At 39.0% G+C, this 27966-nt stretch overlaps 1 protein-coding gene and 1 long non-coding RNA gene across 5 annotated transcripts in view; one reads left to right on the forward strand and one right to left on the reverse strand.

Annotated features, from left to right (window-relative positions):
* Window positions 1-4723: 4723 nt before the first annotated feature.
* LOC140120779 (uncharacterized) lies at window positions 4724-26452 on the forward strand. 3 transcript variants are annotated; one of them, XR_011853979.1, is made up of 5 exons: window positions 4724-4810; window positions 14838-14951; window positions 15575-15701; window positions 22181-22358; window positions 26392-26452. It is a non-coding gene; the product is annotated as an uncharacterized lncRNA (long non-coding RNA). The 3 variants fall into 3 exon arrangements; XR_011853981.1 differs by having other exon boundaries at window positions 22184-22358; XR_011853980.1 differs by lacking the exon at window positions 14838-14951.
* Window positions 19967-27966, reverse strand: part of MCTP1 (multiple C2 and transmembrane domain containing 1) — a 486374-nt gene continuing 478374 nt past the window's right edge. For both annotated transcript variants that reach the window (XM_072139702.1, XM_072139697.1), the window contains one exon: window positions 19967-25065. In XM_072139702.1, coding sequence (XP_071995803.1) covers window positions 24994-25065 — 72 coding nt within the window. In that variant the 3' untranslated portion in view covers window positions 19967-24993. The remainder of the gene's footprint in view (window positions 25066-27966) is intronic.

The following is a 27966-nucleotide window of genomic DNA, read 5'->3' on the forward strand; positions in this document are numbered from 1 at the left end:
CCCCTTTAAGTTTTTTCTGCAACAGTTTTCATACACTGCTGCTTTTGCAACTCCTGCCTACTGCCTAATTGTCCGTTGTTGTTAGCATGCAAAGTGTGTTTCAGTATTGAATGTTACTTTATTAATGACTGTTATACAATGAACAAAACATCCTTAAAGGGAGTGAAAGTGTTGATCTGATTTCATTTGTATTGTTTGTTATGTTAAATATTTGAATATTGAATGTTTTAATGTAAAAATCTTTTGTATGTTTATTAAAAATCTATTTAAAGTCTAGCGTTGTTTCACATTATTGTTTTATCAGAGCAGTTTATTAACCTGATCTCTGCATCTGTTTTCCATGTTAATTCCTGGCCTATTTTTCTATTTTTATCTCAATTTTTTTTACTGACTTTTTTGCATAATGAAAATCGACTTGGGGGGAAAAAACCTTACCTTTCAAGAATCATAACTTTTTAATATTTTTTGTCAATGTGGCTGTGTGAGCGCTTATTTTTTGCCTAAAGACCTTTTTTTTTTTTTTGTACACTCTTGGGGTTCATCAAGTTTTTTGATAGTACTTTGAAGTACCTTATGGCCACAATAAGAAGCAGAAATGGGGGCATTAACGGGTTTAAGGAAAATCAACAATCTAGGTTTGTAACAAAGATTACAACAACGTTTTAAGTTTTGATGATCTTGGCGACCTTTAGCTCTGCAATTCACCAAAAACTGTAAAAACGCCTACCCTTATCCTGTCTAGGTTTATCTTTTGAGATGGCCTACCCCCTTTTAGACTGTAAAGCAGTTATACTGAGCTGGGTCCTGACTTCTGTGTAGTCCTTATAAGATGCTGGAGTCCTACATCCCAATTTCACCACCTTCATCAAAGCAACACGCAGGCACCAGGAGCTACAGAGATGGATCTGATCCATGATTGGGTTCATTGGACTCATCTCTACACAAGTACAGGCAGTTCCCGGGTTACGTACAAGATAGGGTCTGTAGGTTTGTTCTTAATTTGTATGTAATTCGGAACAGTATATTTTATAATTTTAACCCCAATTGTCTATGACAATTGGATTTTAAAAATGTTGGGTTGTCATAAGAACCAAGATTAACAATAAAGCTTCATTAGACACATTTAATAACTATTACAGCTGTTTATTGTAGCCTAGGGCTAAAGTACAGTAAATTACTAATATCCAGTGGTCCGTTTGTAACTAGGGGTCATCTGTAAGTCGGGTGTTCTTAAGTAGGGGACTGCCTGTATAGGTGTTTGTACTCTTGGACAGCACTAATATAGGATGACTTGGCACACCCAAACCACTGCTCATTAGGGTCCTGTTAGTCATTCAGTGCCCAGAATCGGAACAGATTCCCTTTAAATATGTAATACTATTAAAAAGGTATTTTCTCACTTTGTGTTGAGATAAGTAACAACAACAACATAGACTGACTAGGTCAATTGTTGGTGTTTCCAGATTGAGGTGCCAGGAGTCACAGGAAACATCCTGAGCAAGCTGAAGGGGTAAAAAACAGGATCCTAGAAGCCTTTATTTTGTTCAAAACTTGCGCATCTGAGGAAGGTCCAAATGCTGACACTGGTTTACATTCTGTTCCTGTTATTTTGTCCTAGTTTTGCTCCCTTTTACACAAGAGAGGGAGTATGAAATTCTCTATGAGCTACATACAATCACAGTACAGGTCTCTGAGACTAAGAGATCAGTCATAATCGCTGTCAAAGGGGATGAGGGGAAATGCGGGTGTCTTTTTTTTTATAGGGAAAGAGTACAAGATAATGGCGGGTGTCAGGCACCTGCTTTGATTTATCCTACTATAAAATTACCATCGGAATGTAAGTAGCTCCTTACCATCTTATAGACTGGGTATGTACTGACGCTACAGCAAGACCGGTAAGACTCATCTATTTTGCCACTACCCACATCAGTCTAGTGGTTTGTGATGTTGACTTCCAGAGCCATGGGAAGACTTGCCTCACTGCCAGCAAGTGGCATAACAGACCCTTCTTTATGACTGACAGTTTACAGAATGTCCTCAAGAAAGCTCCATTAAGTTATACAGTGATGATGATATATATCAGTCAGAAATAATTGTTGCTTTGTTTCTGTACAGGCTATTACAATTGGGGGATAACAATAGAATTAATCATATCCGTAACAATACAACATATTTCTCATCCTTTTCTAAAAGTACTGGAACTTTTAAAGCCAGAAATATTTGCAGGAGGGTGAATTAACTTTTTTGTGCTATGGACAGTACTGGGCTTTTTATTGCCCGGTCACAACCATTTTCATATTATGTATGAGGTTGAAAATGCCTTAGGTGTTTGTAACTCCAGATGCTGGAATACCAGCGGCGGTGCCTAAGGAGCTCTGACCACTGGGCTCAGCAAAGAGAGCCTTAGGTGTATTTCATAGCAGTATACATTAGTTTATATTGAATTATGAAGTGCACTAAAATCCAAGGTTAAAATAAGAAATAACTGTAAAGTTATCTAATAGAGACTGTTATGCTATTTGCACACAAAATGCCAACATTACAATCTGCAGTATACAGTGGGTACAGAAAGTATTCAGACTTTGTCACTCCTTGTTTCATTGCAGCCCATTGATAAGATCAAAAAAGTTTGCTCAACATACACTCTGCACCTCATGTTGACAGACAAAAACAGAAATGTAGATATTTTAGCTAATTTATTAAACCAGGATATATCACATGGTCATAGGTATTCAGACCCTCTGCTGTGACACTCATATTTACCTCACATTCTGTCCATTTCCTTCTGATCCTCCTAGAGATGGTTCTACTCATTCATTGTAGTCCAGCTATTTGTAAACTGATTGGACTTGATTAGGAAAGGCATACACCTCTCTATATAAAACCCCACAGCTCACAGTGGATGTGGGAGCATATGAATCATAAGGTCTAAGGAACTGCCCAAGGAGCTCAGAGAAGAAATTGAGGATATGCACAAAACTGGCACTCCACCAGTCAGGGTTTTATGGCAGAGTGTGCCGATTTGAAACCTCTCCTTAGTGCAAGATATTTGAAAGCCTTCATACACTTTACAAAGAAAACACATGAAGGACTCCCAGCCTACAAAAAATGTGATTCTCTGCTTTGACAAGAGCAAAATTAAACTTTTTGGTGTTAAGTGGTATGTGTGGAGCAAATCAGGCACTGCTCATCACCTAATTTAAAATGATCTCAGCACTGACCCAACACTGAAAACTCTATAGGATATAACAGTAGGACAGTGGATGTGCTGTAGGTGTTATACAGGTGCCTATCTGTATTGGTCAACAAGAAAGAGTCCAAAGTTGAAAATCGACACCTCAAACCAATTCACACTGTACATCAAAAAGTATGTGGTCTAAAAATCAACACCTACCACCTAACTTTTTGGTGTTAATTCTAAGCACCTGGCAAATACAATCCCAACGGTGACACACAGTGGAGGCAGCATCATGTTTTGGGCGGAAGGAGCTCAAATGCAGGGACAAGACAACAGGTTGAAATTGAAGGAAAGATGAATACAGCCAAGTACAGAGTTATCCTGGATGAAAACTTTTTCAGAGTGCTCTGGACCTCAGACTGGGCCCGAGGTTCACCTTCCAACAAGACAATGACCCTAAGCACACACCTAAAATACCAAAGCAGAGGCTTCAGAACATCTCTGTGCACATTCCTGACTGGCCCAGCCAGAGCCCTGACCTAAACCTTATAGAGCATCTATGGAGATACTTAGATATATATGCCCAAGTATTGTTGGTACATCACACTATCCATCTGCACACATTACATCTGTTTTATAGACACTAAATATTTTCATTGTCCTTTATAAATTAAGGGTTTTTGTAACACACTAAATTTTTTTCTCATTGTTCTGGCATAAAATGGAAAAAATAGGTGTAAAGGAAAACCAGAAAGTCTGGAGTAAAGACAGATTTACTATTTTGCAGGAGACTTTGATGGCTCAGGGTCAGGGAAACTGTCTTGTTGAACTTTTGTAACTTCTGATTTGATTGTAAATAGATTTTAAAAGAAAATGGATAACAAATATAGGAAGACATCTATGGATCTATAACAATATATAGCTTTGTAAACAAAAAAATCTAAAAATTATGGCTTTTGGAAGGAGAGGAGTGAAAAACTAAATCGCAAAAAAAAAAAAAAAAGAAAAAAATGATTGTGGAATGGGATGTCCCAAAAGCCCATATAGCATCATGGGCCACTTGTCCTCATACTTTGGGGGATATAAGTATTACAAAGTTAAAAGCCATTGGGAATTTCTCAAAATGACGAAATAAAGGCATTTCCCTGTAGTCAAATATCTGTATATAAGATAACTAAAATAAGTGACATTAATACTTCATAACAGCTTAACCCCTTGTACAATGCTCTTTTATCAGTTTGACCATTTTTCTACAGATATAAGCTAAGAGCTCACATTCTGATGGTCGGTAGCAGTTATGCCCGTTAGTAGCAATAAGCTGGTAAGATACTGAGATGGACAATAAAGTTTATTGACTATCAAAAGTTATTGTTAGTGCTCCTGTTTTATGACCGTAATTCTAACAACTTTCAATTTGTCTAGATGGTGAGTATATCCAGACAGATATTAATAGACGCCTGGTCTTTCTTGACAGAAACAGAAATAGGCATTTCTTCATTGACAAATTTTGACTTTAACTATTGCCCATTCTTTTTTCTAGGAACATAAGAAAAAAATACATGTTTTTTCAGACTTTTAGGGCCCTCTCAAGAAAGGTTATGTGAAGTCAGTTTATATTGAGCACAACTAAAAGTAAGATTTTGTATATTTTGCATAGATGTCCCCTTATTGAGGTCTTCATCAATTTGTTGATCGATTTGTCTTCATCTGTTGTATCTTTTCTTATAGCTCTATGTTATCCCTTGAAAAGCTATTGCTTCTACAGGGTTCGGGACGTGATACCCTGGTAGGAGGGACCTAAGACCCCTCCTGGGTGTGAACAGAGGTGTATCAGCACCTGATATAATCAGACACCTCTGAGCCAAATTTGTCTTTTGTCTGGGAACCCATTATACCGGTTAAGAGACAAGTTGGATACAGAGGTAGGGGCCAACTATGTAACAGGTTACAGTGAATTTTCAATATGTGTAGTGACCTAACGAGGTCCTTGTGTACCGTGGCCCACTCTAATTACGCATTTGATTGTTTAGTCCAGAACACTAAATAGACAACAACAGGTACCCCTTCCTTGTAGGGGAGATGGACAAAAACAAGATTAAGGTAATAATAAAATTGAATCTTTATTAGTACTGCAATTTATATATATACATACAAAAACATACAGGTGCCAACATTGTTGGCACTGGTGGTGTACATAAAAGATGTGACATACAGTATAAAACACAGTGGTTTGGCACAGATAAAGAAGCGGACCAGCCTGAGCAGAGGAGGAAGATTGGTGGTGTGCGTGTAGCAATCAACGTGGAGCTGGGCAAAAAGATGTGTTAGATGTGTAGTATCTCCATAGATCACTTGTCTAGGAGGAATGCAAGAAAACCCCTGTAGGGGGGGAATATTCATGTTAGATCTATCTAACAGGTGGTCGGCCGTCCCTGGGCAGAGGAGTACTATCACCCCTAACTGGTAAGAGCTGGCACATAACAATGTTGGCACCTGTATATATATAAATTGCAGTACTAATAAAGATTCAATTTTATTATTACCTTTAATCTTGTTTTTGTCCATCTCCCCTACAAGGAAGGGGTACCTGTTGTTGAACCCATTATACCATCAAGTGCAGGAAAAGATCTTAAGGTGTGGATGATCAGGTTCCATTAGGCCCACATACAAGGTAACTTACTGAACTTCTGTTCCTCACCCTATATAATCCCATTACGGACCTTGCTTATTTTAAAGAAGAACTGGTGGCAGCTTCATTAGGTTGATAAGATTCTGTTTCACAGAGGCTAGTGAAAGGGATCTTTTAGCCATTCAGGGCTGTGATTTATTGCTGTGCCATATCCGGAAGTTGTGTGGACGACTTTAAATCACTTCCTGTGCCTCTCAGATCCTGTGCGTTCTGGGAGTGTCTATAAAAGGATACCTAAGTGACCATGTGTACCCTTCAGGGGTCTGGAACGTCACAGTTTCCTTCACAAGAGGCACCTAATTTTACCACCAAAAACTGGGGAGCTATATTAACTGGAGTATAAGTCTAGGGTGGGAAATGTCCCCTCATCAATGAAATGTCCACAGCAGCCCCTCCAATGAATAAAATGTCCAGCATAAAATGTCCAGCAGAGTGCCCCCTTAAGAAAATAGACTTAGTACTCGCCCTCCAGCGCTGACTCCTGGCGTCCTCTCCCTGCAGCGCATCTTAGGCCGGGCCGGCAGATGCAGGTCTATGTGATCTGACTGCTTTAAAGAAATGTTGCAACAACATCTTACAGTTCACTTCAATGATAAGCAAACAATGCGTCCAAATAACCCTCATCTGTTATTCCAGTCTTTCTGTCAATTATTCATCTTAACAATATGTTAAAACTTTAGTGTTGGGTTGGCCTTAGGCGGCGTCTATTATTTATCAGACTGATATTGTTTTACTTTGTAATGATAACATATAATCATTACACCTCCTTTCATTATTATTGCCTAAAAAGGATAAAAGCAATAGTTCATTTTATCAGCCGCATGTGCATCTAAGCACTTCAAAGAAGTCTTCTATGTAAGAGGTGTTTCATCAGCATAGTCATTTCAGGTTTTACCTAGAAAATGGTAATTTTTTTTTTTTTTTTTACATTTTAAGAATATTTTCACTGTGTTACTGTATTATTGATAAAGGGGATTATGTGCTCTTTGTAATTTACAATAGATGTAATAAATATTTTCCATTGCATCCCACATGACGGCCCCACTTGGAGGATGAGCCCTTGACCTCTGTAGGGACAGGAAGCAAAGAAGTTAAATACCCACCCCCTGCATCTACACTCCAGTGTCTCCCTGTCCCTACACAGGGCAGGTTGTAGAGAAAATCTCTCCTCCGATCCTTCCATCCAAGAGGGACAGTGAGAGGGAAGCATGTGTGACGCGGGGATCCTCCTCTTACCCCTCCGGTCCAGGACAGCGATCGGTGCATACGACCCTTCCCTTGTCGGCATTTTGGGCCGGTAGTTCCGGCTCTGTCCGCGACCCCGTGAGGTTAACGACACCCGGACCTCAACAAAATGGCGGCGGCGTGCCTGACGCGGCCGCCAGTGACAACTTCCGGTGGCGCACCGGAAGTGAGGTAAAATCGAGTCCGGAAACAGGCGCGTGGAGCGGTAAGATTTAAATATAGCGCGGACGCACATTGATCTGAGGTCTAATGCATTTGGTGAACTCAGCGTTTGTGATCCTTAGCAGTGGTAAGGTATCTATACAATGGCGCTCCCTGTACAATGAATTGTGATAGCTAGTTTGTTTAAAGCAACGCTGTATATCTTCCAGGCTTAACATATCGGGCCATCTTTATTGCCTTACCTCACAAGGTTGTGTGCCAAAGGCAAGTATGTACCATATACCTCCTGCGTATATATATCAGATATTGGACACATGCTTATATATATACACTCACCGGCCACTTTATTAGGTACAACTGTCCAACTGCTTGTTAACACTTAATTTCTAATCAGCCAATCACATGGGGGCAACTCAGTGCATTTAGGCACGTAGACATGGTTAAGACAATCTCCTGCAGTTCAAACCGAGCATCAGTATGGGGAAGAAAGGTGATTTGATGCCTTTGAACGTGGCATGGTTGTTGGTGCCAGAAGGGCTGGTCTGAGTATTTCAGAAACTGATGATCTACTGGGATTTTCACGCACAACCATCTCTAGGGTTTACAGATAATGGTCCGAAAAAGAAAAAACATCCAGTGAGTGGCAACCAAGGTAGGCAGAAGAGCATCTCTGAACGCACAGTACGTCGAACTTTGAGGCAGATGGGCTACAGCAGCAGAAGACCACACCGGGTGCCACTCCTTTCAGCTAAGAACAGGAAACTGAGGCTACAATTTGCACAAGCTCATCGAAATTGGGCAGTAGAAGATTGGAAAAACGTTGCCTGGTCTGATGAGTCTCGATTTCTGCTGCGACATTCGGATGGTAGGGTCAGAATTTGGCGTCAACAACATGAAAGCATGGATCCATCCTGCGTTGTATCAACGGTTCAGGCTGGTGGTGGTGGTGTCATGGTGTGGGGAATATTTTCTTGGCACTCTTTGGGCCCCTTGGTACCAATTGAGCATCGTTGCAACGCCACAGCCTACCTGAGTATTGTTGCTGACCATGTCCATCCCTTTATGACCACAATGTACCCAACATCTGATGGCTACTTTCAGCAGGATAATGCACCATGTCATAAAGCTGGAATCATCTCAGACTGGTTTATTGAACATGACAATGAGTTCACTGTACTCAAATGGCCTCCACAGTCACCAGATCTCAATCCAATAGAGCATCTTTGGGATGTGGTGGAACGGGAGATTCGCATCATGGATGTGCAGCCGACAAATCTTCGGCAACTGTGTGATGCCATCATGTCAATATGGACCAAAATCTCTGAGGAATGCTTCCAGCACCTTGTTGAATCTATGCCACGAAGAATTGAGGCAGTTCTGAAGGCAAAAGGGGGTCCAACCCGTTACTAGCATGGTGTACCTAATAAAGTGGCCAGTGAGTGTATATATGTGTATACATAGGTGCTGTGTATAACCATTGGCAGTGTTGAATCCTGCGCCATGGAGGCTGTGTCTGTAGATCCCCCGCCTATAGCTCCTGTGAGTGGTTTCGGGGTGTCTATGTGTTACTGTGGGTTGTATCCTAACATACACAAGTACTTATGTTACTATTTAATAGTAATACTATTCTCCTTCTCTGTTGGTAGGAACCGAAAGAGAAACATAGAGAACCGAAGGATTTGCCTCCAAAAGATGCAGGAAAAAGAAAAGTTACCTCCCGCCGATGCAATATGTGCTTTAACAAGTTATCTAATGACTATAAGAAAGCCATCTGCAAAGATTGTATTGAAAGCCTCTTAAAAGAGGAGAAAACTTCATTTATGGACGAAATGAGAACCTTTATTAAGGGGGAGGTTCAATGTTCATTAGCCTCATCTTTAGCTAATCTTTTGCCTCAGGAGCCTTTATCAAAAAGGCAAAGGGTAGAATACCAATCAGAGTCCGAAGCTGAGTCAGTTGACAATTCAGTCAAGGATTCGTTAGATTTAGACTCTATTCCATCCACATCTGCTGTTAAGATGGAATCCAGATATTTGTTCATGTCGGAAGAACTAGAACCACTATTGAAAGCCATGAGAGACACGCTTAAGATTGAAGAAATAGAAGAGCCAAAATCGATCCAGGACGAGCTTTTTGGGATCTTAAAGCAAAAAAGAGACGGATCTTTCCGATCAATAAAACCCTGAAGGATCTAATCCTTGAGGAATGGAGAGATCCAGAAAACAGAATATCTCTATCAAGAGAGTTTAAAAATCGTCTATCCTTTGATGAGGAGGAATCGAAAATCTGGAATACCTTTCCAAAAGTGGACCTCCCAGTAACAAAGATTGAAAAAAAGACCGATCTTCCCTTTGAAGATGCTATCCAACTAAAGGATCCCATGGACCGAAAAGCAGATAGTCTGCTGAAGAAAACATGGGAATCGGCCATGTGGAATCTGAAGTCTAATATCGCCACAACATCGGTGTCTCGTACTCTGTTTTTCTGGTTGTCTGAACTAGAAAACCATATCAAGGATGGTAGTCCAAGAAAAATTTTCCTAGAAACCAGGCCCATACTAAAGTCAGCAGCTGCCTTTGTCGCGGACGCCTCAGCAGAGGGTGTAAGATTCGGCGCAAAAGAAGGGGCACTTTCCAATTCAGCAAGAAGAACGCTCTGGCTAAGACAGTGGACAGGAGATTTCAGATCCAAATCTAAATTATGTGGCCTTCCCTTTCAAGGAGAGGACCTCTTCGGACACGAGTTGGACGCCATCCTTGGCGGCTGATAGGAAAAAAGGCTTTTCTGAAGCAAAAGTGGGTCAGAAGAAACAGCCCTTTCGGGATCCGAAAGAGAAGAAATTACCTTACAGAGGGAAAGGAAAGCAGGGGAAATGGAGTTACCCCAAAGGTGGGAGAGGAAGGGGCTTCCTCCTTAGCTCCAGCAACACCACCCCATCATTCAGAAAAAGGCGCCAGAGTGGGGGGAAGACTCTTAAAGTTTTACCAGCAGTGGACAAACATCACACGGAAATCCTTGATTCAAACAATGTTAGAAGACGGTTACAGGCTGGAGATAACGTCTCTTCCTCCCACAAAATTTTTTCTTACCAGACAGCCATCACCAGAACTTACCCTTCAGCTGTGGACAGAAATACAGAAATTACTAGACCTAGATGTCATCATTCCTGTTCCAGTCTCGCAGATAGGAGAAGGTCATTACTCCCCATTATTCTTAATAAAAAAAAACAACGGTTCTTTCAGGATGATATGCAACCTGAAAGGTCTAAATCAGTACATCCTATACAGGAAATTCAAAATGGAGACTGTAAGTTCAGCAATTACGCAGATTCCTCTGGGGGCATTCATGTGTACGATCGACTTACAGGATGCTTATTATCACGTACCAATATACAAAACGTCCCAGAAGTTCCTCAGAATTGCGGTTCTCAACCCAGAAGGTCGGATACACCACTTCCAGTACAAGGCGATGGAGGACGTTTTCAAAAATTATTATCGAAGTGGTGGCCTTCTTAAGAACAAGGAAGATAGTCCTAATTCCATATTTAGACGATTTGTTGATTGTAGCAGGATCCTAACAGGAGCTAATCCGACACAGGGATTTTACGATTACCATCCTCAGACAACTAGGCTGGATCATAAATTGGAAAAAGTCAAACCTGGAACCCAGCAGGATCACTACATTTTTGGGTGTCTCTCTGAACTCATCACTCCAAATGTCCTTCCTCCCACAGGAGAAAAGGTTGAAAATTGTTCAGGAAGTGGAATTATTCCGGAAGAAACACGATTGTTCCATAAGAAATGTAATGAGGCTATTAGGACAACTGACAGCATGTATCCAAGCAGTGCAGTGGTGTCAAGCCCATACTCGCAGGTTACAAAATTGGGTCTTATCCATGTGGGACAAGAACCCAGCTCATCTGGACTGGAAAATAAAAATCCCTGCAGAGATCAAAGACGCTTTAGTATGGTGGACACATCAGGAGTACCTGGAGAAAGGGGTAACCTGGCATCCATGGCCTCTGTTATCACGCAAGTTTGACTGGATGGGGAGCAAACGTAGAGGGGTCCCTTGGCCAAGGAAAGTGGCCCCTATCCATTCAGAATCGTTCTTCCAATTATCGAGAGTTGAGAGCTGTATGGGAAGCCCTAAAAATCAGCGGAGATCTGATAAAATCTCACCATGTAAAAATATATTCAGACAACGTCACCTTAGTGGCCTATCTACGCCACCAAGGAGGCACCAAGAATACCGAACTTATCCCTATCCGCAGTCCACCTGAAGGGAGAAGAAAATGCAATAGCGGACTACCTCAGCAGGAAACATATCAACAACAACGAGTGGTGCCTAAACAACGAGGTTTTCGAACATCTAACCCAAAAACGGGGAGTCCCAGAAATAGATATGTTTGCAACCTGTGCAAACTCAAAGACAAAATTTTTCTTCTCGCTAGACGGTTCAACACCAATGAACCAACTAGATGCCTTCAGACATCCTTGGAATGCAGCACTAATGTATGCTTTTCCACCAGTTCCGGTAATTCCAAAAGTGGTACAGAAGATCCAAAGAGAGAGAGGAAAAGTAATTCTAGTGGTACCTTTCAGGCCAAAGAAGGTATGGTTTCCATCCCTCAGGAGGTTAGCCCTGGAAGAACCGGTTCACCTTCCTCCTCGTACAGATCTATTATTCCAAGGACCAGTACAGCACCCAAATCCCCAGGCTCTCCAGTTGTCAGCTTGGATCCTGAAGGGGAATTGCTAAGAATCAAAGGCTTGTCTCACATATCGACCTTAAAGGCAAGTCGGAAACCTATCACTCATGCTATTTATTCCCGCATTTGGAATAAATTTGTTTCATTTTGTGGACCTAAGGTTCCTAACCAGAGTTCTCCTAATATCTCACAGGTTTTGGATTTTCTCCAGGCAGGCTTTGGCAAAGGCCCAAAAACCAGCTCCGTGAAGGTCCAGATATCCGCATTAAGTGCATTTTTTGATAGTCCTCTTGCAGAGCATCAATGGGTAAGGAGGTTTATAAAAGCTACTTCTAGACTTAAACCTACCATAAAAATAGCCGTCCCAAACTGGGACTTATCTATTGTCTTAAATTATCTAACTGGTCCTCCGTTTGAGCCCTTAGACTCAAAAAATATTAGAGAATTAACATTAAAGCTGACCTTTCTTATCGCCATAACATCAGACAGACGTTTGGGGGAGATACAGGCATTGTCCATCAAAGAACCCTACCTAAAAATATCTGAATACAGAGTAACAATAACGCCTGATAACAATTTTATCCCAAAGGTTTCCTCAAGCTTCCATCTAAGCCAGGAGATTATTCTGCCTACATTTTGTCGAAATCAACAAAAGAAAGAGAGTGGCACTCCCTTGATGTCAGGAGAATTCTTTCTTTAACCTGGAAGCAACACAACCATGGCGAAAAGATTCGAACATCCTTCTGCAGTTCAGCGGAAAGAATAAAGGGATAAAAGCTTCAAAATCCACTCTAACAAGATGGATCAAAATTATTAAAAATGCTTACACAGACCAGAATATGTCAATACCTGAGACAATTAGAGCACATTCTACATGTGCCATGGCAACCTCATGGGCTGAGAAAAGAGGGGCCTCCATAAATGAGATTTGTAGGGCCGCTACATGGTCTAGCCAGTTGACGTTCGTAAAACACAATAGGTTAGACCTGCAAAACACGAATGAGTTAGCTCTTGGTAAAAAAGTACTACAAGCTGTTGTCCCTCCCTGAAATATAATTTGTTATGTCTCCAAGTGGGGCCGTCATGGGGGACGCAATGGAAAATGAGAATTATTCTCACCGTTAATTCGGTTTCCATTAGTCCACCATGACGGCCCATATAGATTCCCACCCATGTATATTGTTTCTGTACTTCACGGATTAATTGTGTGTGATTTAAACATGCAATAAAATGAGTTGCATCCGCTGCCGGTGTAGTTATTTGGTAGTCACTGGAGTGTAGATGCAGGGGGTGGGTATTTAACTTCTCTCCTTCCTGTCCCTACAGAGGTCAAGGGGTCATCCTCCAAGTGGGGCCGTCATGGTGGACTAATGGAAACCGAATTAACGGTGAGAATAATTCCCATTTTTCAACTGTGTTCTGGCTTAGATGTAATTTACTTAGACCTCATTCACACAACCGTTTGGGGGATATATATACAGCCCATACATGTGTGCTTCATGTGTTGTACTATTCTACGCCGTGCACACGGAAAAGATAAAGCATGTTTAATCTTTCCCTGTGTGTGTGGCCAGGCGGTGCTGTTTTCTATGGAGAGGGGAGGGGTGAGCAGCGCTCACTCCTCCTACTCCGCTACAGTGCTTGCCCAGCGCATACATGTGTGTGAATGTATCCGTATTGTGACCTTCATGGACTTGCAGATTTAACGAATGTTTATTGAAATACTGTGTAATATAGGAGAAGTAGCCCAGAGAGTCGAAGTCTATAGGAAGAAAGAAATAGAAAGGGGATTTATTATATAGGTGTGAAGACACAAATTATAATGGTCTCATGGGCTCAAAGGTTTATAGAAATTAAGGCATGGGGACACAAGTGACATGTATATAGAAGTGGGGGTGTAGTGAGTATATTGGAGTGGGGCACAGGAATGGTGGTACAAAAGTGGCAAGGAGGTCAGAAAACTACCCTAAGGGGTAAATCCATTGTGGGTATACAGAGCAGTAGCCGCAACCATTGATGAGACAGTAGTATATTAATCCAGAATCTCAGAATCCATTCCCATTTACTACAAAAGTATATTAAGAATGATCAACTTTATAAATTACCATATACAGTCCAACTTTGTGGTCCTATTTTAAACTCACGACAGGTGCAGACCACATCTGATATCTTCTCTACTTGATAAAATAATTCACTATTTTATTTTCGTTTTCCGGAAAAATAACTTACCGGTAAAATAATAGTCTCTTTCTTAACATTCTACAATAAATAAGTTCCACTTCCTTCTTTAGTAAGATTTAAACCAAATCTAAACGTGTTCTGGGTGAATTGCTGGATGTCAATGAACTAAAACTGGTACAATGAAAAATAACTAGATGTCACCAGTATGATATCTGTCAAGCACCTATGTCACATTCCATCAACTTTATACACAGGACAAAGGAGGTGGGTGCAGATGTCACTCCGTTTGATGGCCATGATAAAAGTTATTAATCCAAACACTCTCGGTAATCTGATTTTACATTATAATTCTCATAAAAGGCAAGAGCTGCTGTGTAACTCAAAAGAAATGTGGCATTTATAATGCATCCTTTGATAGTCTGGTAATTGCACGCATCTACGCATGACATAAATCCACTCAATAATATTCCTGCTGCACGCTGACGTACTGGAGATCAAGATTTCTCTGCCATATAATTGCAATATTTAAATAGGTGGAGAATAGCTATGACTATAGTTACCATGGGCACAAATAAGTCAAAGGTGCCCCTGAAAAATGCAATTTTAAAAAAAAAATAATTTCTTTACTTATTTTCATGTAAATATGTTTTTAATTTTTTTTCCATATCTAGAAATATATTACAATCAATGGGATGTTCTGATTTCCGTGGATATCCCTATACCTGTTTTCAGTAGTTGCATAACCTAAAGCTTCTGATCCACATAATTCTGGAATACTCACATTGGTAAGAGACATCTATGGACCCCCTAAGGCTCCTGTAATAGTTGTAATGTCACACAATGGTAGTGGAATTAGACTGAGAGGTCTTACTTCCTCCAAAATCAATGTTTGGAAGAGCGGCTTTCCCCATACACATTTGATTGTTGGTTGATCCAAATTTGAGGAGACTAAATTAACACATACTGTATGTGAGGGCCCATGCACATGAATGTGTGATCCCCTGCTTGAGGGTCGTCAGACACAGGGCTTTGAGTACCCTTCACCCTCCTGAAGTCAGTAGAAAATGACTGCCAGCTAGTAGGACCTGCCCTATAATTTGAGACGTGAGCAGTTGACTTAGGACACCGCCTCGTGACCAAACTGAACATAGCTCAATGAGGCCGCGAGTAGCCCCGAAAAAAACCTACTAGCTCATGCCCCAATGGTCACATGCATGAGACCTTAATGTAAGTTCAACCTCTATCTACTGTTAACTTATTTACAGTTGCCCAAAATTATTATTTGGCTGATATCTCTTAGTCTCCTAAATGTATAATTTTATAAAAACCCATTTTTCTTCTGATATGCAATATACAGACTTTTTATGATTCTTATATGAATTACTTTTTTTTTTTTTTAAATTTAAAGCAAATAATAAAGAAGAAGAAAAGGCCAATTCACGCAGAGAGGAAGCCATATAGACAAATATTAAAACAATGGGAGCTACAAAATAAAAATAATAAGAGGAGGCAATTACAGAGAAGGAAGATCCAAGGTAATGACCCTAGGTAGAAAAGATTTTCAAAAAGTAGCTCTCTTGATAACGTGCAGGTATATTGCAAAAATAATAACATCAGATTATTGAGTTTATTGCATTTATTTTATTAGACAAGCAACAAGTGAATACAATTTTTAGAAAGCAAGCCTTTCAAGCCAGTCTACTGCAAGGAATATCAGTGATGGGCACATCTGCCATGCGTCTTGTACACAAATCCAGAGTAAGGCCCGTCTACATTCTCCTGTGAATCTCAATTCCCGGACAGAACCATTCTGGCTCACCAATTATGGCTTCACAGGTTATAGATCAGAGACCTGAGCCCTGGGACTATGGATAGCACATCTATAAGGCTTGGAAGGATATGGCTTAGTAATATTATCCCCTGCCCTCAGAGGGTAAGAAATGTTTAGAGGGTCACCATGGAAAATAAGTAGGTTGTAGGGCAGGCAACAGTGCAAGCATCTGCTTATATCATTTTATCACAATATATCATCGATTGATCCCCGATTCATTTTTTTAAAAACTTATTTCTTGTAAATTTTGATAAGTATTTATACTATGAAAGAGTCAACACACAAAGACATATTGGACATCAAAGGGACATGCAGCATTTTGAGCAGTAAGCTTGTCGTAAATGGTTGGAGCCGTCATCTTCACAATATTTGCTCCATTCATATCTGTTATTTTATTCATACAATATTTACCCCACATCTAAACTTCTGGAGACAATGTGATCTTTGGTGAACATTTATCAAATCATATCAATGGTCATATCTAACATTATTATTGAAAATAATCAACAAATGTGTTACAAGTAAATAATACATTTTAATTTGGCCATTTTGGATTGTATAAGAGTACACATGGGAGTAGTGTAACACAGTGTAATGTGGCACCCATTAGATGCTTCTAATTTTCATTATTATTTAATTATTTTTTCCTTTTCTAGCACATTTTACAATGGAGGAATTTCCCTCTTTGATTATTGCTTCTTGTGGAGAATATGGTGCACAAAGGAGGAACTTCAGCACAGTGGGAAGGAAAGCTTGTTGCCCATGACTGATTTTGATCGGACTTGTTTTGTATATTTGTAGGATATTTAGGAGCGAACCTAGAATCACTGATATGAGTTAAGTTCAGTGATTTCAAGCTGTGGTATGGTTAATCCTGCAGGTGCAAAGAGCAAGTTTTTTTGGACCAAACGTATTCATGGGCAACAAAATTATGGGAGAACTTGTGTGCTAAAACGGGAACGGTGCCTATTTGTGTAGGGGGAGTGACCAGCGCCACCCAGTTTCTGGCACAGGCTAAGGTGCTTTTCTACGCAAGATTTTCATTGTGTAGAAATGTTGGCGGCGCAATCCCAGTAAGATTTATCATAGGCCGGGGTCTATAGGCAGAACAATTGAGACTTACAGGGGTAGATTTATCAGAAGCTGTTGATAACTATAATTTAAGCATAAATGGGGTGCTAGAAGTTGTAGCATCGTAACAGTTGGAGAGTCCACAGCCCTAGCTAGATATAAGTTTGTGCCTCCTGTGGGTGCTTGGAATTTAAAGGAGTTAGCAACTTTATGTTAATTTATTATTTACCAATATAAAGTTCTGCATCATTTGTATGAAATTTAGAAGCCACAGCCCTAAGCACTCGCTCCTCTACAGCGTCCTGTGAGGTACCTGTGCAATGATCTCCTTTCCCTATTACACAGTCTGTCACTGGCACGTCACAGGGGGCTGTCACAGGGGGCTGTCACAGGAGTAGGAAGGCATTTCTGAACTAGCACCTTGGCTTCTGATTTCATTAAAATAAACAGAACTGTATCTGAATGTCTCTTGGTAAGTTGCTTAATATAATGTCTCCAATATATCTACTAAAAAATCAATTAATATATAATTAAAAAAAATAATTAAATGACCAACCCCTTTATAGTTCAATAAATAAAAATGATAATGGAAAACAGAGGAATAAACTGAAACTCCAACCTAGTTTCCTAAATTTTTGCATAACAACTTACTTCTGTACATGAAGCAGATGGTGTCCTAACAAATGGTACAATCTCCACAATGACATCAGCATGCTGTACATAGATCTGTATAGTATAATATCATAATCTATGGCAGCTAGTAACGTGGGATTAGGCAGTAAAACCAGTTATAGGCTTATGGGGCTTTTTAGCTGCAAGCTACACCATTGAAGTAAAGAAGAAAAAAAATAGAATGCTAACAATGCTCTCTTGTAATAAGCCTATCATCATTATTATCAACATTATTATTATTGTTATGTTTTCACTTTTAACCACAAGATTTGGATATTTTTCCTCTATATACTAAATGTACACAATAAAAATAATCTGTCTATGCATGTAAATGTTAAGATACATGATGATGATTATGCCTGCAGTTGAATTCCTCAAGTATTTCTCAAGTAGTATTTATTCTGTGCCATTTATAACTATAGAACATTATGTACACAATTCCATGACCTGTCAATGTCAATTCTACTTTTTGGAGTATTTTTGGTGATATTGGTTCGGTCGTCTACAAGGCTTTTTCTTGGTATTCTATCAATACTTTGACTTTCTGTATAAAGTAAGATCTAATTAATTTAGAATTTAAATCTTGAAAAAAATACATTTCTATACAATAATATAATTCTATACTATAAGGAGTTGGCACTGCACTTTGAGTTTTTTGTAATGTGTGAGGGCAGGATATTAAGTAACTTAAAAATCTACATCTATCAATAGTTCGTAATCGCTTTATCGCTATGTAAAGTGAAGCCCCTGGTTTAGAAATGCCATTTCTGGTATTAGCTGCCATTCCTGACCCTAACAATCTTTAAGCCCTGGAAGGTAGATTAGTGATGGACAGTTAGGATCACATGACATCACAGGAACACCCTCCACCTGTGGCTATTTTATGGGCAGGAATGGCAGCTAACGAGTTAAAAGAATATGTACATTGGTACATTATCTAATATCCTGCCCCACCCCCCAAATATATGAAGTAAAGTGCACAATCCCTATAAGTTCCTATTTGTTCCCATTATTTGCTTACAGCAATTATCTGTATTTTCACAAAACTGCCTCAGCTACCCCACTATTTGATCTTTATATTTTTTTTACATTTTTTAAGCTCAGTTCACACTACTGTTCAGATTTCAGTTTCTAGCTTCGGCTTAAAAAAGTAAGATCTGTTATAAATCCCATTGCAGTCAATGCAATTTTTAATGTCTTCCATTATCATAAGTTAGACAATCATCTGTTGGACTAAAAGAATGACGGAGTTAGAAGTACTTTTTTACATTTAAAAAAACAAACAAACAAAAAAACTGATTCCGAACGGATGATGCCTCACTGATTATGACGGATCACAAGTTATCTTTTACATTGAAGTCAATAGGGGCGATAGTAAGTGTCAGTTTTTACATTTTTAGATTAAGAAACAGACAGGTATAGATAGACATAAACAGTTAATATATAGATAGAAAAATAGATGATGGATAGATTGTAGATAAATGTGAGGTATAGAGAGGAAGATAGGTAGGCAGATAGACATGAGGGATCAATAGGTAGAAAAGAGAGATTGATAGGTAGGTAGAAATGAGGAATCTGTAGATGACATCTATAGGATAGCTAGACAGATATATTTGAGGGATGGACGGGTAGATATACAGATACAGTAGTTATAAATTGATGCTTTGGCATCTATGAAGGATGGATAGATAGATAGATAGATAGATAGATAAACAGAAGGATAGACATATAGATAGATAGATAGATAGATAGATAGATAGATAGATATATACAGAAGGATAGACAGACATATAGATAGATATACAGATGAACAGATAGATAGATCGATAGATGGACAGACAGATAAATAGACAGATAGATAGAAAGATAAAATAAAATAAATAAAATAAAAAGTGGGCAGCAATCTGTGGTTCTAATTTCAAAATAAGAGGTGAACTTTAGACTTCTATAGACTTCTTCTTAGAAGCCTATAAGATTGTGCTGACTTGGACTTCACTTCATCTAGATAAATAGACAGATAATCAGATAGACAGGCAGATACATAAATAGATAGATAGGATATAGATAGATAGATAGACAGACAGACAGACAGACAGATAGATAGATAGATAGACAGATATATAGATAGGTAGACAGATAAACAAACAGATAGATAGATTTGAGGGATTGGTAGCTATACTGTATATATATATATATATATATATATATATATATATACTGTAGATATACTGTAGAAGCTATAGATTGATGTCTTGAAAGTGAAAGTAAAGTGTTTGTACTGTTAATGGACACTTTCATCCGTCGTCCAGTTGTATTACCGTTTATTTACCATCCGTTATCTTTTTGTACGTAGGTAAATAAATGCAAATCCTGACAGCAGTGTGAACTTAGCCTTATTAAGGTGCTTCCACATCATTAAATTCTCCACAAAATATACTAGTGACCAGTTATGGACTAAAAGTATGAGAAGAGTCTACTGCATTGGACAGGGACGCAGGCACATAACATACTAATATGCAATATTCATTATTTGCAATCAAGCTACAAATAGTAATAAAAAGTAGAGAAAATGTCTAATTACAGCAATATATTACAAAAGAAAATTCCCTTTTTGTGCAGAAGTCTTTCTTTCTATGCGTTACTTAAAGTTGTGGCCGTTCTTCAGCGTTCATTATCATCGTCGCTACTAGTATTACAAAATAATTCTTAGTGTACATTAACGTAAAGCTGTACTTTGGCAACTCTGTACAATGAGAGCACATACTTGGTGCATTAGTAATGTGTAATTACACAGGCCACTTACTTTCTGGCTCGCTGGAGAGGTAGAGGAGCTGCAATAGGCGAGGTCATTCACACATCACATATGGGTATCAAAACCAATTTAAGCATAATTCAATGCAAACAAAATGGAAATATCTAAATTACCTATAATTGATTTATTGTCATCATATTATATTTAAAGAAGTGCATTTACTTATTTTAAAAATTCAATAGGTTGTCTATTTTTTTTAAATATCCCCAAACATGTTTTATTTGGGCTTTGTTGTCACTTCCCTGGTGGATTTACCGGTAATTTTAATAAAAAGATAAGTGATAATGTATGGTTTGAGTAATATGGCTCACAGCACCAACGTACCCATCCCTCATCTATAGGCAGTCTACTCATCTATAATCCAGCACTTGTTGCTATTGTACAAGAAATCTGTCCTAATTCACTAAATAACAGATTAAAACAGGTTCATCCAGCATTAATTACCTGATGTTATTATCTCTGTTAACTTTCCTGATTTTGCCTGTGCCCAATCAGATGAAATGCATCTCCTATATCAGTGGTGGCGAAGCTATGGCACGGGTGCCAGAGGTAGCACTCGGAGCCCTTTCTGTGGGCACTCGGGCCATCACCCCAGGACAGAGTTCACCAAACAGGACCAAATCCATCAAATCTTCCTGCTGCCCCAGGCAACTTGGAGATAAGCCATAATTAAAGTCTGAATTTGCCCTCCTTCTTTCAACTGTATTGGTGGCCTCAGGCGGCCGATACAATTGAAAGAAGTGGAAGAACAGGTAGCATTAAGTTACTACTTAAAATGCCACGTTGGCGCTTAACGGTAAATAAGTGGATTTTGGTTGTAGTTCGGGCACTCTGTCTCTAAAAGGTTCGCCATCACTGCCCTATATGATTAGGACATGTAACCCAGCCACAGAAATCTCAGTAAAAGTCTACAGAATTAATTGACCTGCTAGAAAGTGTTGGCCACTTTATAGCATTTCATGTTTTCTGTAATGTGTGTGTGTGTGGGGGTAGGATATTAGGAAATTCACCATTATACCTATATTCTGCACCACCTTCTTGATATGTAAAGTGAAGCCTCTTGTATTTTACATAATCTGCCAGAGATTCCTGACCATAAAATGATGCAGATAGAGGGTTATGTGATCTTATGAGTCCATGACCTTGATCCTGGCAGAGTGTTTATTCATAAACAGAGATCACATAAAAGACAGGAGGCTTCACTTTACATATAAAGAAGGTGGAGCAGAACTATTAATAGATGTATAGTGGTGAATTTCCTAATGTCCTGCTCCCCACACTTACACACACATTACAGAAAACATGATGGCCAACCCCTTTAAAATCCACAATCGTGCAAGTAATTTTTCAGAATTTTTTTTTCACTGCATGGGGAAAGATTTATTTTTTTAGGCTGGAACAGTATTTTCATTCAGACCATCACTTCACTGGTCATTGCTTGGCGCATGGTAAAAGGATGTAAATTGTAACAAACACCTGTGTCACTTACATGTTGGTGTGGGTCCCCTCATTCAGTATTTGCTTTCTTATTTTTGTATTGCCTTGTTTGCCTAAAAGTATTTAGAGTATGCTAATGAGTCTGAGGGACCCTCTGAATTCCGTCTTCTCATAATTATATGTTTCCCTAGCAGAGCTTACTGCCCGACTCCTTCTCCTCCGGTTGACCCATAGAGTCGGTGACGCCACCTGGCTCTTGGCAATTCCCATGCATGCACGGTTTTCTCTATACTGCACAGCCGGCTGCTCCTCAGTGCTGTGCAAAAGACAGACAAAAGCCGTGGCTGAAGGAGGGGCCCACACTGACAGGTAAGTGACACTGGGATTCTGTTGGTAGTTTTACGTTAACATTTTACAATGTGTATTGAAATAATTTGCGAATACATCGGTTTTACTGTTCTTAAATTGTGCCAAGTTGTATAGTCCAGAGCTGTATTCACAATTCTGCTAATTGCTTAAAGGGGATAGTCTTGCCACTCTTTACCAGGGTGAGTACAATATGGGAGACCCTAATAGGGTCTTCAACTTACCCTGCTAAAGTCTGTTATTGGTGGCCAACCCCTTGTTAACTGGTATCAGTTGCAGTTTCTGAGAGTATTTTGTTCCCCGTGCACATGTCCATATTCTAAATTTTTGTAATCTATAATAGTACACCATAGCCTATAGTAGGCAAAACTATAGACACCAGGATGCACTGGGACTAGAGATGAGCAAATCTATTTGTCGATTCTTCAATTTGTTACCAACTGCACATTTTCTTTCAGAATTTGGACAAATCGATGTAACTCCAGTTGTCCTGCAAATTGGTAATATATCCCCCTCAAGTCCTCTAAAATACAGATTTTTCTCATTTGATTAATTTTTTATACATTTTTAAATTAGGGTTAACATTAATATTAACCTAGGGTTTATCAAATCGTAGCTTGAATGATTAATTCATCTCTGACAGGAATGCAGGGGGTAGAAAGGCTCATGTCCCACTAAAAAGTTGTACTAGTTGCGTATTAAGCTGCATTATTACATAACAACACAACAATGATTAACAGTACTAACAATAACAGAGGTCACTTAAGACCTAATTATAAAGGTAACTCCACTATGCCAGCGTGGTCAGAGGTGGCCCTCGCAATCATTGAATAAATACCAAAAACTAGACGAAAAGAGGGAAATCCATGCCAAAAATGAACTTGTAAAATAGAGAAACTTTATTGATAACAAATTAATTCTTTAAAATGTACTAAAAAAATCCAGGAGAGACAATGAATGAACAACCCAGGTAAGGGTACACAGCTGTATATAGAGTAGTGCAAAGGGAGCGCTGCTCCTAATGGCAGTAATGTGTACTGCACCACATAGCAAAAACTCATGCCCAAACACAGAAGTTAAGCAAATAAATACTACAAGTAAACATGCAGTTATTTGAAAAATATCAGACCCAAACAAGGATGAAAAATCTGTGAAAGAGAGATCCCGTGGACCACAGTACCTGGTGTTCAGTACATTTTAAAGAATTAATTTGTTATCAATAAAGTTTCTCTATTTTAAAAGTTCATTTTTGGCATGGATTTCCCTCTTTTCGTCTAGTTTTTGGTATTTATGCATTATTACATAGTTGATACTTACCAATCGATTATTATGACAAGTTGTGTGCTTCATAATGAGCTTTTGGGGAGCATAAGGCCAAAACATATTCCTACACAAGGGCCCTCTGCCATTAGTCTCCTTCCTTGACCCAAAAACTTACTTTATCTCCAGGCAACACAAACTTTATAATGAAGCAAATTGATTTGTTTGCTGCCTTAAGTTCATTAAGGGTGGTTTCACAATGTTTTTTTTTTTTAACATCAGTGATTTTTCACTGAACACATTCTGGCCTATGGACAAATACAGATAGGTTCCATTCTTTTCTACAGGCTTTTTCACACTTAATTTTTTTTCACTGATCAATGATCAGTTTAGAACTTGGTCTTTTTGTGTTCGCTGGCAACAACTGATCAGTCAAAAAAAACTGAAGTGTGAAAAAGCCCATTGAAAAAAATGGGTCACTGAAGCCAGAAATCTGAATGTGTCCATAAGCCAAAATGGGTTCAGTGAAAAATCACTGATGTGAAACAAAAAACGCCAATGTGACACCATCCTGATTCCATTAATCAAGGTTTAATAAATCTTATATAACAAAATTCATTAAAAAAATTTAAGGGAATTTCCGCACATTACCCTAGAAATACACTTGTACCACAGTGTCCCTAAGCACTGGGCAAGCATTGAAGCCTCAGAAGATTTGATTTCGGATCGCAGCTGTAAATGGACTTAAGACTTTTAACTTGATACATAAGAAACCAATACATTTGCATTTTTTTGTCTCCGCACACACAACATTTTCTTGGACTTTTGGTTTAATGGCTATGTGTGTGATAGTCCAACCAAGGAGCTTGAGGGACACATCACAAAATATACACTGTCACACATTAGCTTTACATGTCATAGTAGCCGCCTATAATCCCAAGCTACCACACCAAAACCAGGGAACTGCTAGGCACTGAATCCAAAAGTGCATATTATTCTTTAAAAATCCAAAAAGTAGCTCTGTATCATAAATATAGCTTTTTGGCTAAAGCATATGCATATAATGTGCAGCCTGTAAATGCCTATCTCAGCCATGTACTATTAATAGAAGACAAATATCTACACTAACCTGAATGCTGATTCATGTAGAGCGTCACACTCCTGCCCCGGGCAGAGCATTCATACAGCGAGGCATGAACTCCCAAGTTTATATCAAATTAGTAATGTACAATGGTATCTGCCTTTATACAATATATACAAATTGTCTCGATCATGATAAAAAATACAGTATAAGGTAACATAAACAATGAGAATGCGTGTGAGGCCGTAGGGCTTCCCTTCTTCAGCAGATGCCTCTCTTCTTCATGCGTAGCGTCGGCTAGCCAAGATTATTTTTCTTCCTTTTGCTGGGGCTGTGACTGGGGTCTGGTTTTAGTTCACGATATTGCACCTGTTTAAACACAAAAATTCAGAGACAGATCTGTTCAGTGGATGCATCCAATTAATAGAAAGAATATGGCATTTTTATCAGCCGGAGAACAGCATGGGATCGAGAAATACTAGATGAAGAGATAGGAAGGGAGATGTTGTAGCAGAAATGAGATAAATGTGCCAGGAAACACAACATGGATTTGGAAATCGTTCTTTCCCAAAGTATGGCAGAAAAGAAAACTGATTTATTTGGTTAAGAGGAAAAAAAAACAATGGACAATAGACCAAAATCGTAATAATAACAAGGGAATAATGGAACAAAGTGGACGGTCTACACAAGGGCAAATTTATTGTAATATAAGAAATTAACCCATTGGTAGCGATGTTTCATACCCAGGTTTAGAAGCTCAAGAAGTTTCCAGAAGACTTATTTAAGCAAACTAAAAAAAGGCAGAATCATAGGAAAGCCAAAATGTAGGCCTATGGCATAGATCAATAATACAGTTCAGACAGCAGTCATACCTTAGGCCCAGTTCTCACCTGTGTACGGGCCTCCATTATTATCTTCTGTCACGGAAATGATAATCACGAACGCCTAACGGATCAGTTAAAGTGTCCATTGGTTTCAATGGATATTTAATGGTTTCCTATAGTGTCCGTCATTATATGAGTGTAAATTTGGACTGTAGCTGCAGCACAAATCTTTCAGTCTTAAAGAGGTTTTCCCACAAAGAAAAGTTAGGCCCTATCCATGGGCGAGGGGTCTGTGGATAGGGCCTAACTTTCCTTTGTGGGAAAACCCCTTTAAGCAGAAAAAAAACAATGGAAGTGATGCAAAAGCTCAAGAAAGGAATAAAATAAGAGTCCACTGAAATCAATAATCATTTTAATGGCTACCATATACTTCCATTATTACAACGTCAGTGATACAACGTCCGGTCTTAGTCTTGTTTCCAAGTGGGTAGTGAAGCCACTGCATGTGCCTATGGCCTCATTGACTTGTGGATCCCAGTAGCCAGGTGATTTTACAGGCTAGAATCATTCCTACCTTTATAATCTCATAGTCTGTGGGCACGCTTGATGGGCCGGCTATCAAACTGTCAACATAACTTATCGCAACATGTCTATGGATTTAAAATGAATAGTGCAGTTGTAGAACTTCTGCATGTGAATATTTCCTTAAAGTGAATCATACATGTCCTGTGTCTCCCTCTCCTATGCTAGGAGATGAAGGTGACGTCATGTGAGAGGCGTGAATACACGAGGGCGTACATAATTAGCAGCCCGGAGCTTCAGACATTTTGTCCCCGCACTCCATGCTTCTAATTATATCTTTGTTTTCTAGGTGATCCCGGCGTTTTAAGACTAGCGGAGGACAGCACCGGGATAAACTTCCAGAGAGGAGCCAAGTATTTCTAGGTTTTTGCAATGGTTGATTTCCTTTGTAATTTGTCACAAGACAAATGCGGTTTAATTTGTATGTATTATATAGAGCAGGAGTAGATGAGCATAACTTTTTATTTTATTCAAAAGAAAAAGTGTTTTTGTGATGCACACTATCCCCTATAGGAGCTGCCAAACAGTCACAGATGGATCCAACATCTAGCAATTAGTAAAAATAAAACAGTCTGACCGGAGCTCCTTGTGTGTCCTTTTATATATCCTTTGATAAATCGACGATTTCACTCTTTTCCCAACTATGTTCCAAATTCTTCAGTACACTTCCACACAAACGGTATTTGGATGGGAATAGATCGCTATTCAGACAGTTTTAAGCTGCGTTTTCTTGCATCCTGTAGCCAAATAGTATACAGCTACTATAGAAGAGGAAGAAGCCGTGGTAGTGAAACCGTGGGTCGGGCGAACTAGCGAGTCTGGCGTCCACATGCTGGATTTTATATGCGCATGATTTTATTCTATTTTGTGAGTATGTTTTAAGAAAATAAATTCCATATATTTGAACATACTACCCTATCTGCTGCTTAATCTCTTCTATAGTAGCTGTATACTATTTGGCTACAGGATGCAAGAAAACGCAGCTTAAAACTGTCTGAATAGCGATCTATTCCCATCCAAATACCGTTTGTGTGGAAGTGTACTGAAGAATTTGGAACATAGTTGGGAAAAGAGTGAAATCGTCGATTTATCAAAGGATATATAAAAGGACACACAAGGAGCTCCGGTCAGACTGTTTTATTTTTATTTTATTCATCTATATCTATGCTTAGAAGCAGTTATCCAGTCATAGGTATGACATATAGAGTGCCATAAATCACTAACAGGACCACCACATATTAGAGGTCACGTTTACTTTTTTGGTAGCCTAAAGTCCATTCTTATATATAGTAAATACAGTATGGTGCTGGGTTATCTGACTGGCACAAGGTGTTACAGTAAATGATACAAATAATGGCAATTCATCAGACCATATAACATATGCATTCTATTACCATGATAAATAAAGTGCTTTAATTAAGTGTAGCCGGAGTAGCTGTGCTGTGACATGTATATAATACTGTACAATGTGTCAGTATGGAAGGCAGGTGTTTATCACTACTTGATAGATATAGATACTCAGTATCACTCAGTCTGTCAACTATAAATTAGCAGGTTAAGGAGCAAGACCCATCATTTTAAGCTGTAGCTTTGAGAGGGCTCTGGGCTGTTTGCCATAATCTTCCCTATGGAAAAGCAGCAATTCAGAAATAACAGAAAGATCAGCACTGAGCTAAACTAAAGAGCTAGATATATAAAGAGCTGTCTATACAATTTGTGCAAACTGATTAACCTCATAATATACAGTATATATTAGTAGTACAATAAGGACCTCATATACTTAGGAAGATTCACACACCTTTACTACTATGTGTAGTTTACTACTTCAGTGCCACAAGAAGTGCCTTGTGTCATTTAAAGGGAA

This window comes from Engystomops pustulosus, chromosome 1 (assembly GCF_040894005.1).
Source record: "Engystomops pustulosus chromosome 1, aEngPut4.maternal, whole genome shotgun sequence".
Classification (NCBI taxonomy): Eukaryota; Metazoa; Chordata; class Amphibia; order Anura; family Leptodactylidae; genus Engystomops; species Engystomops pustulosus.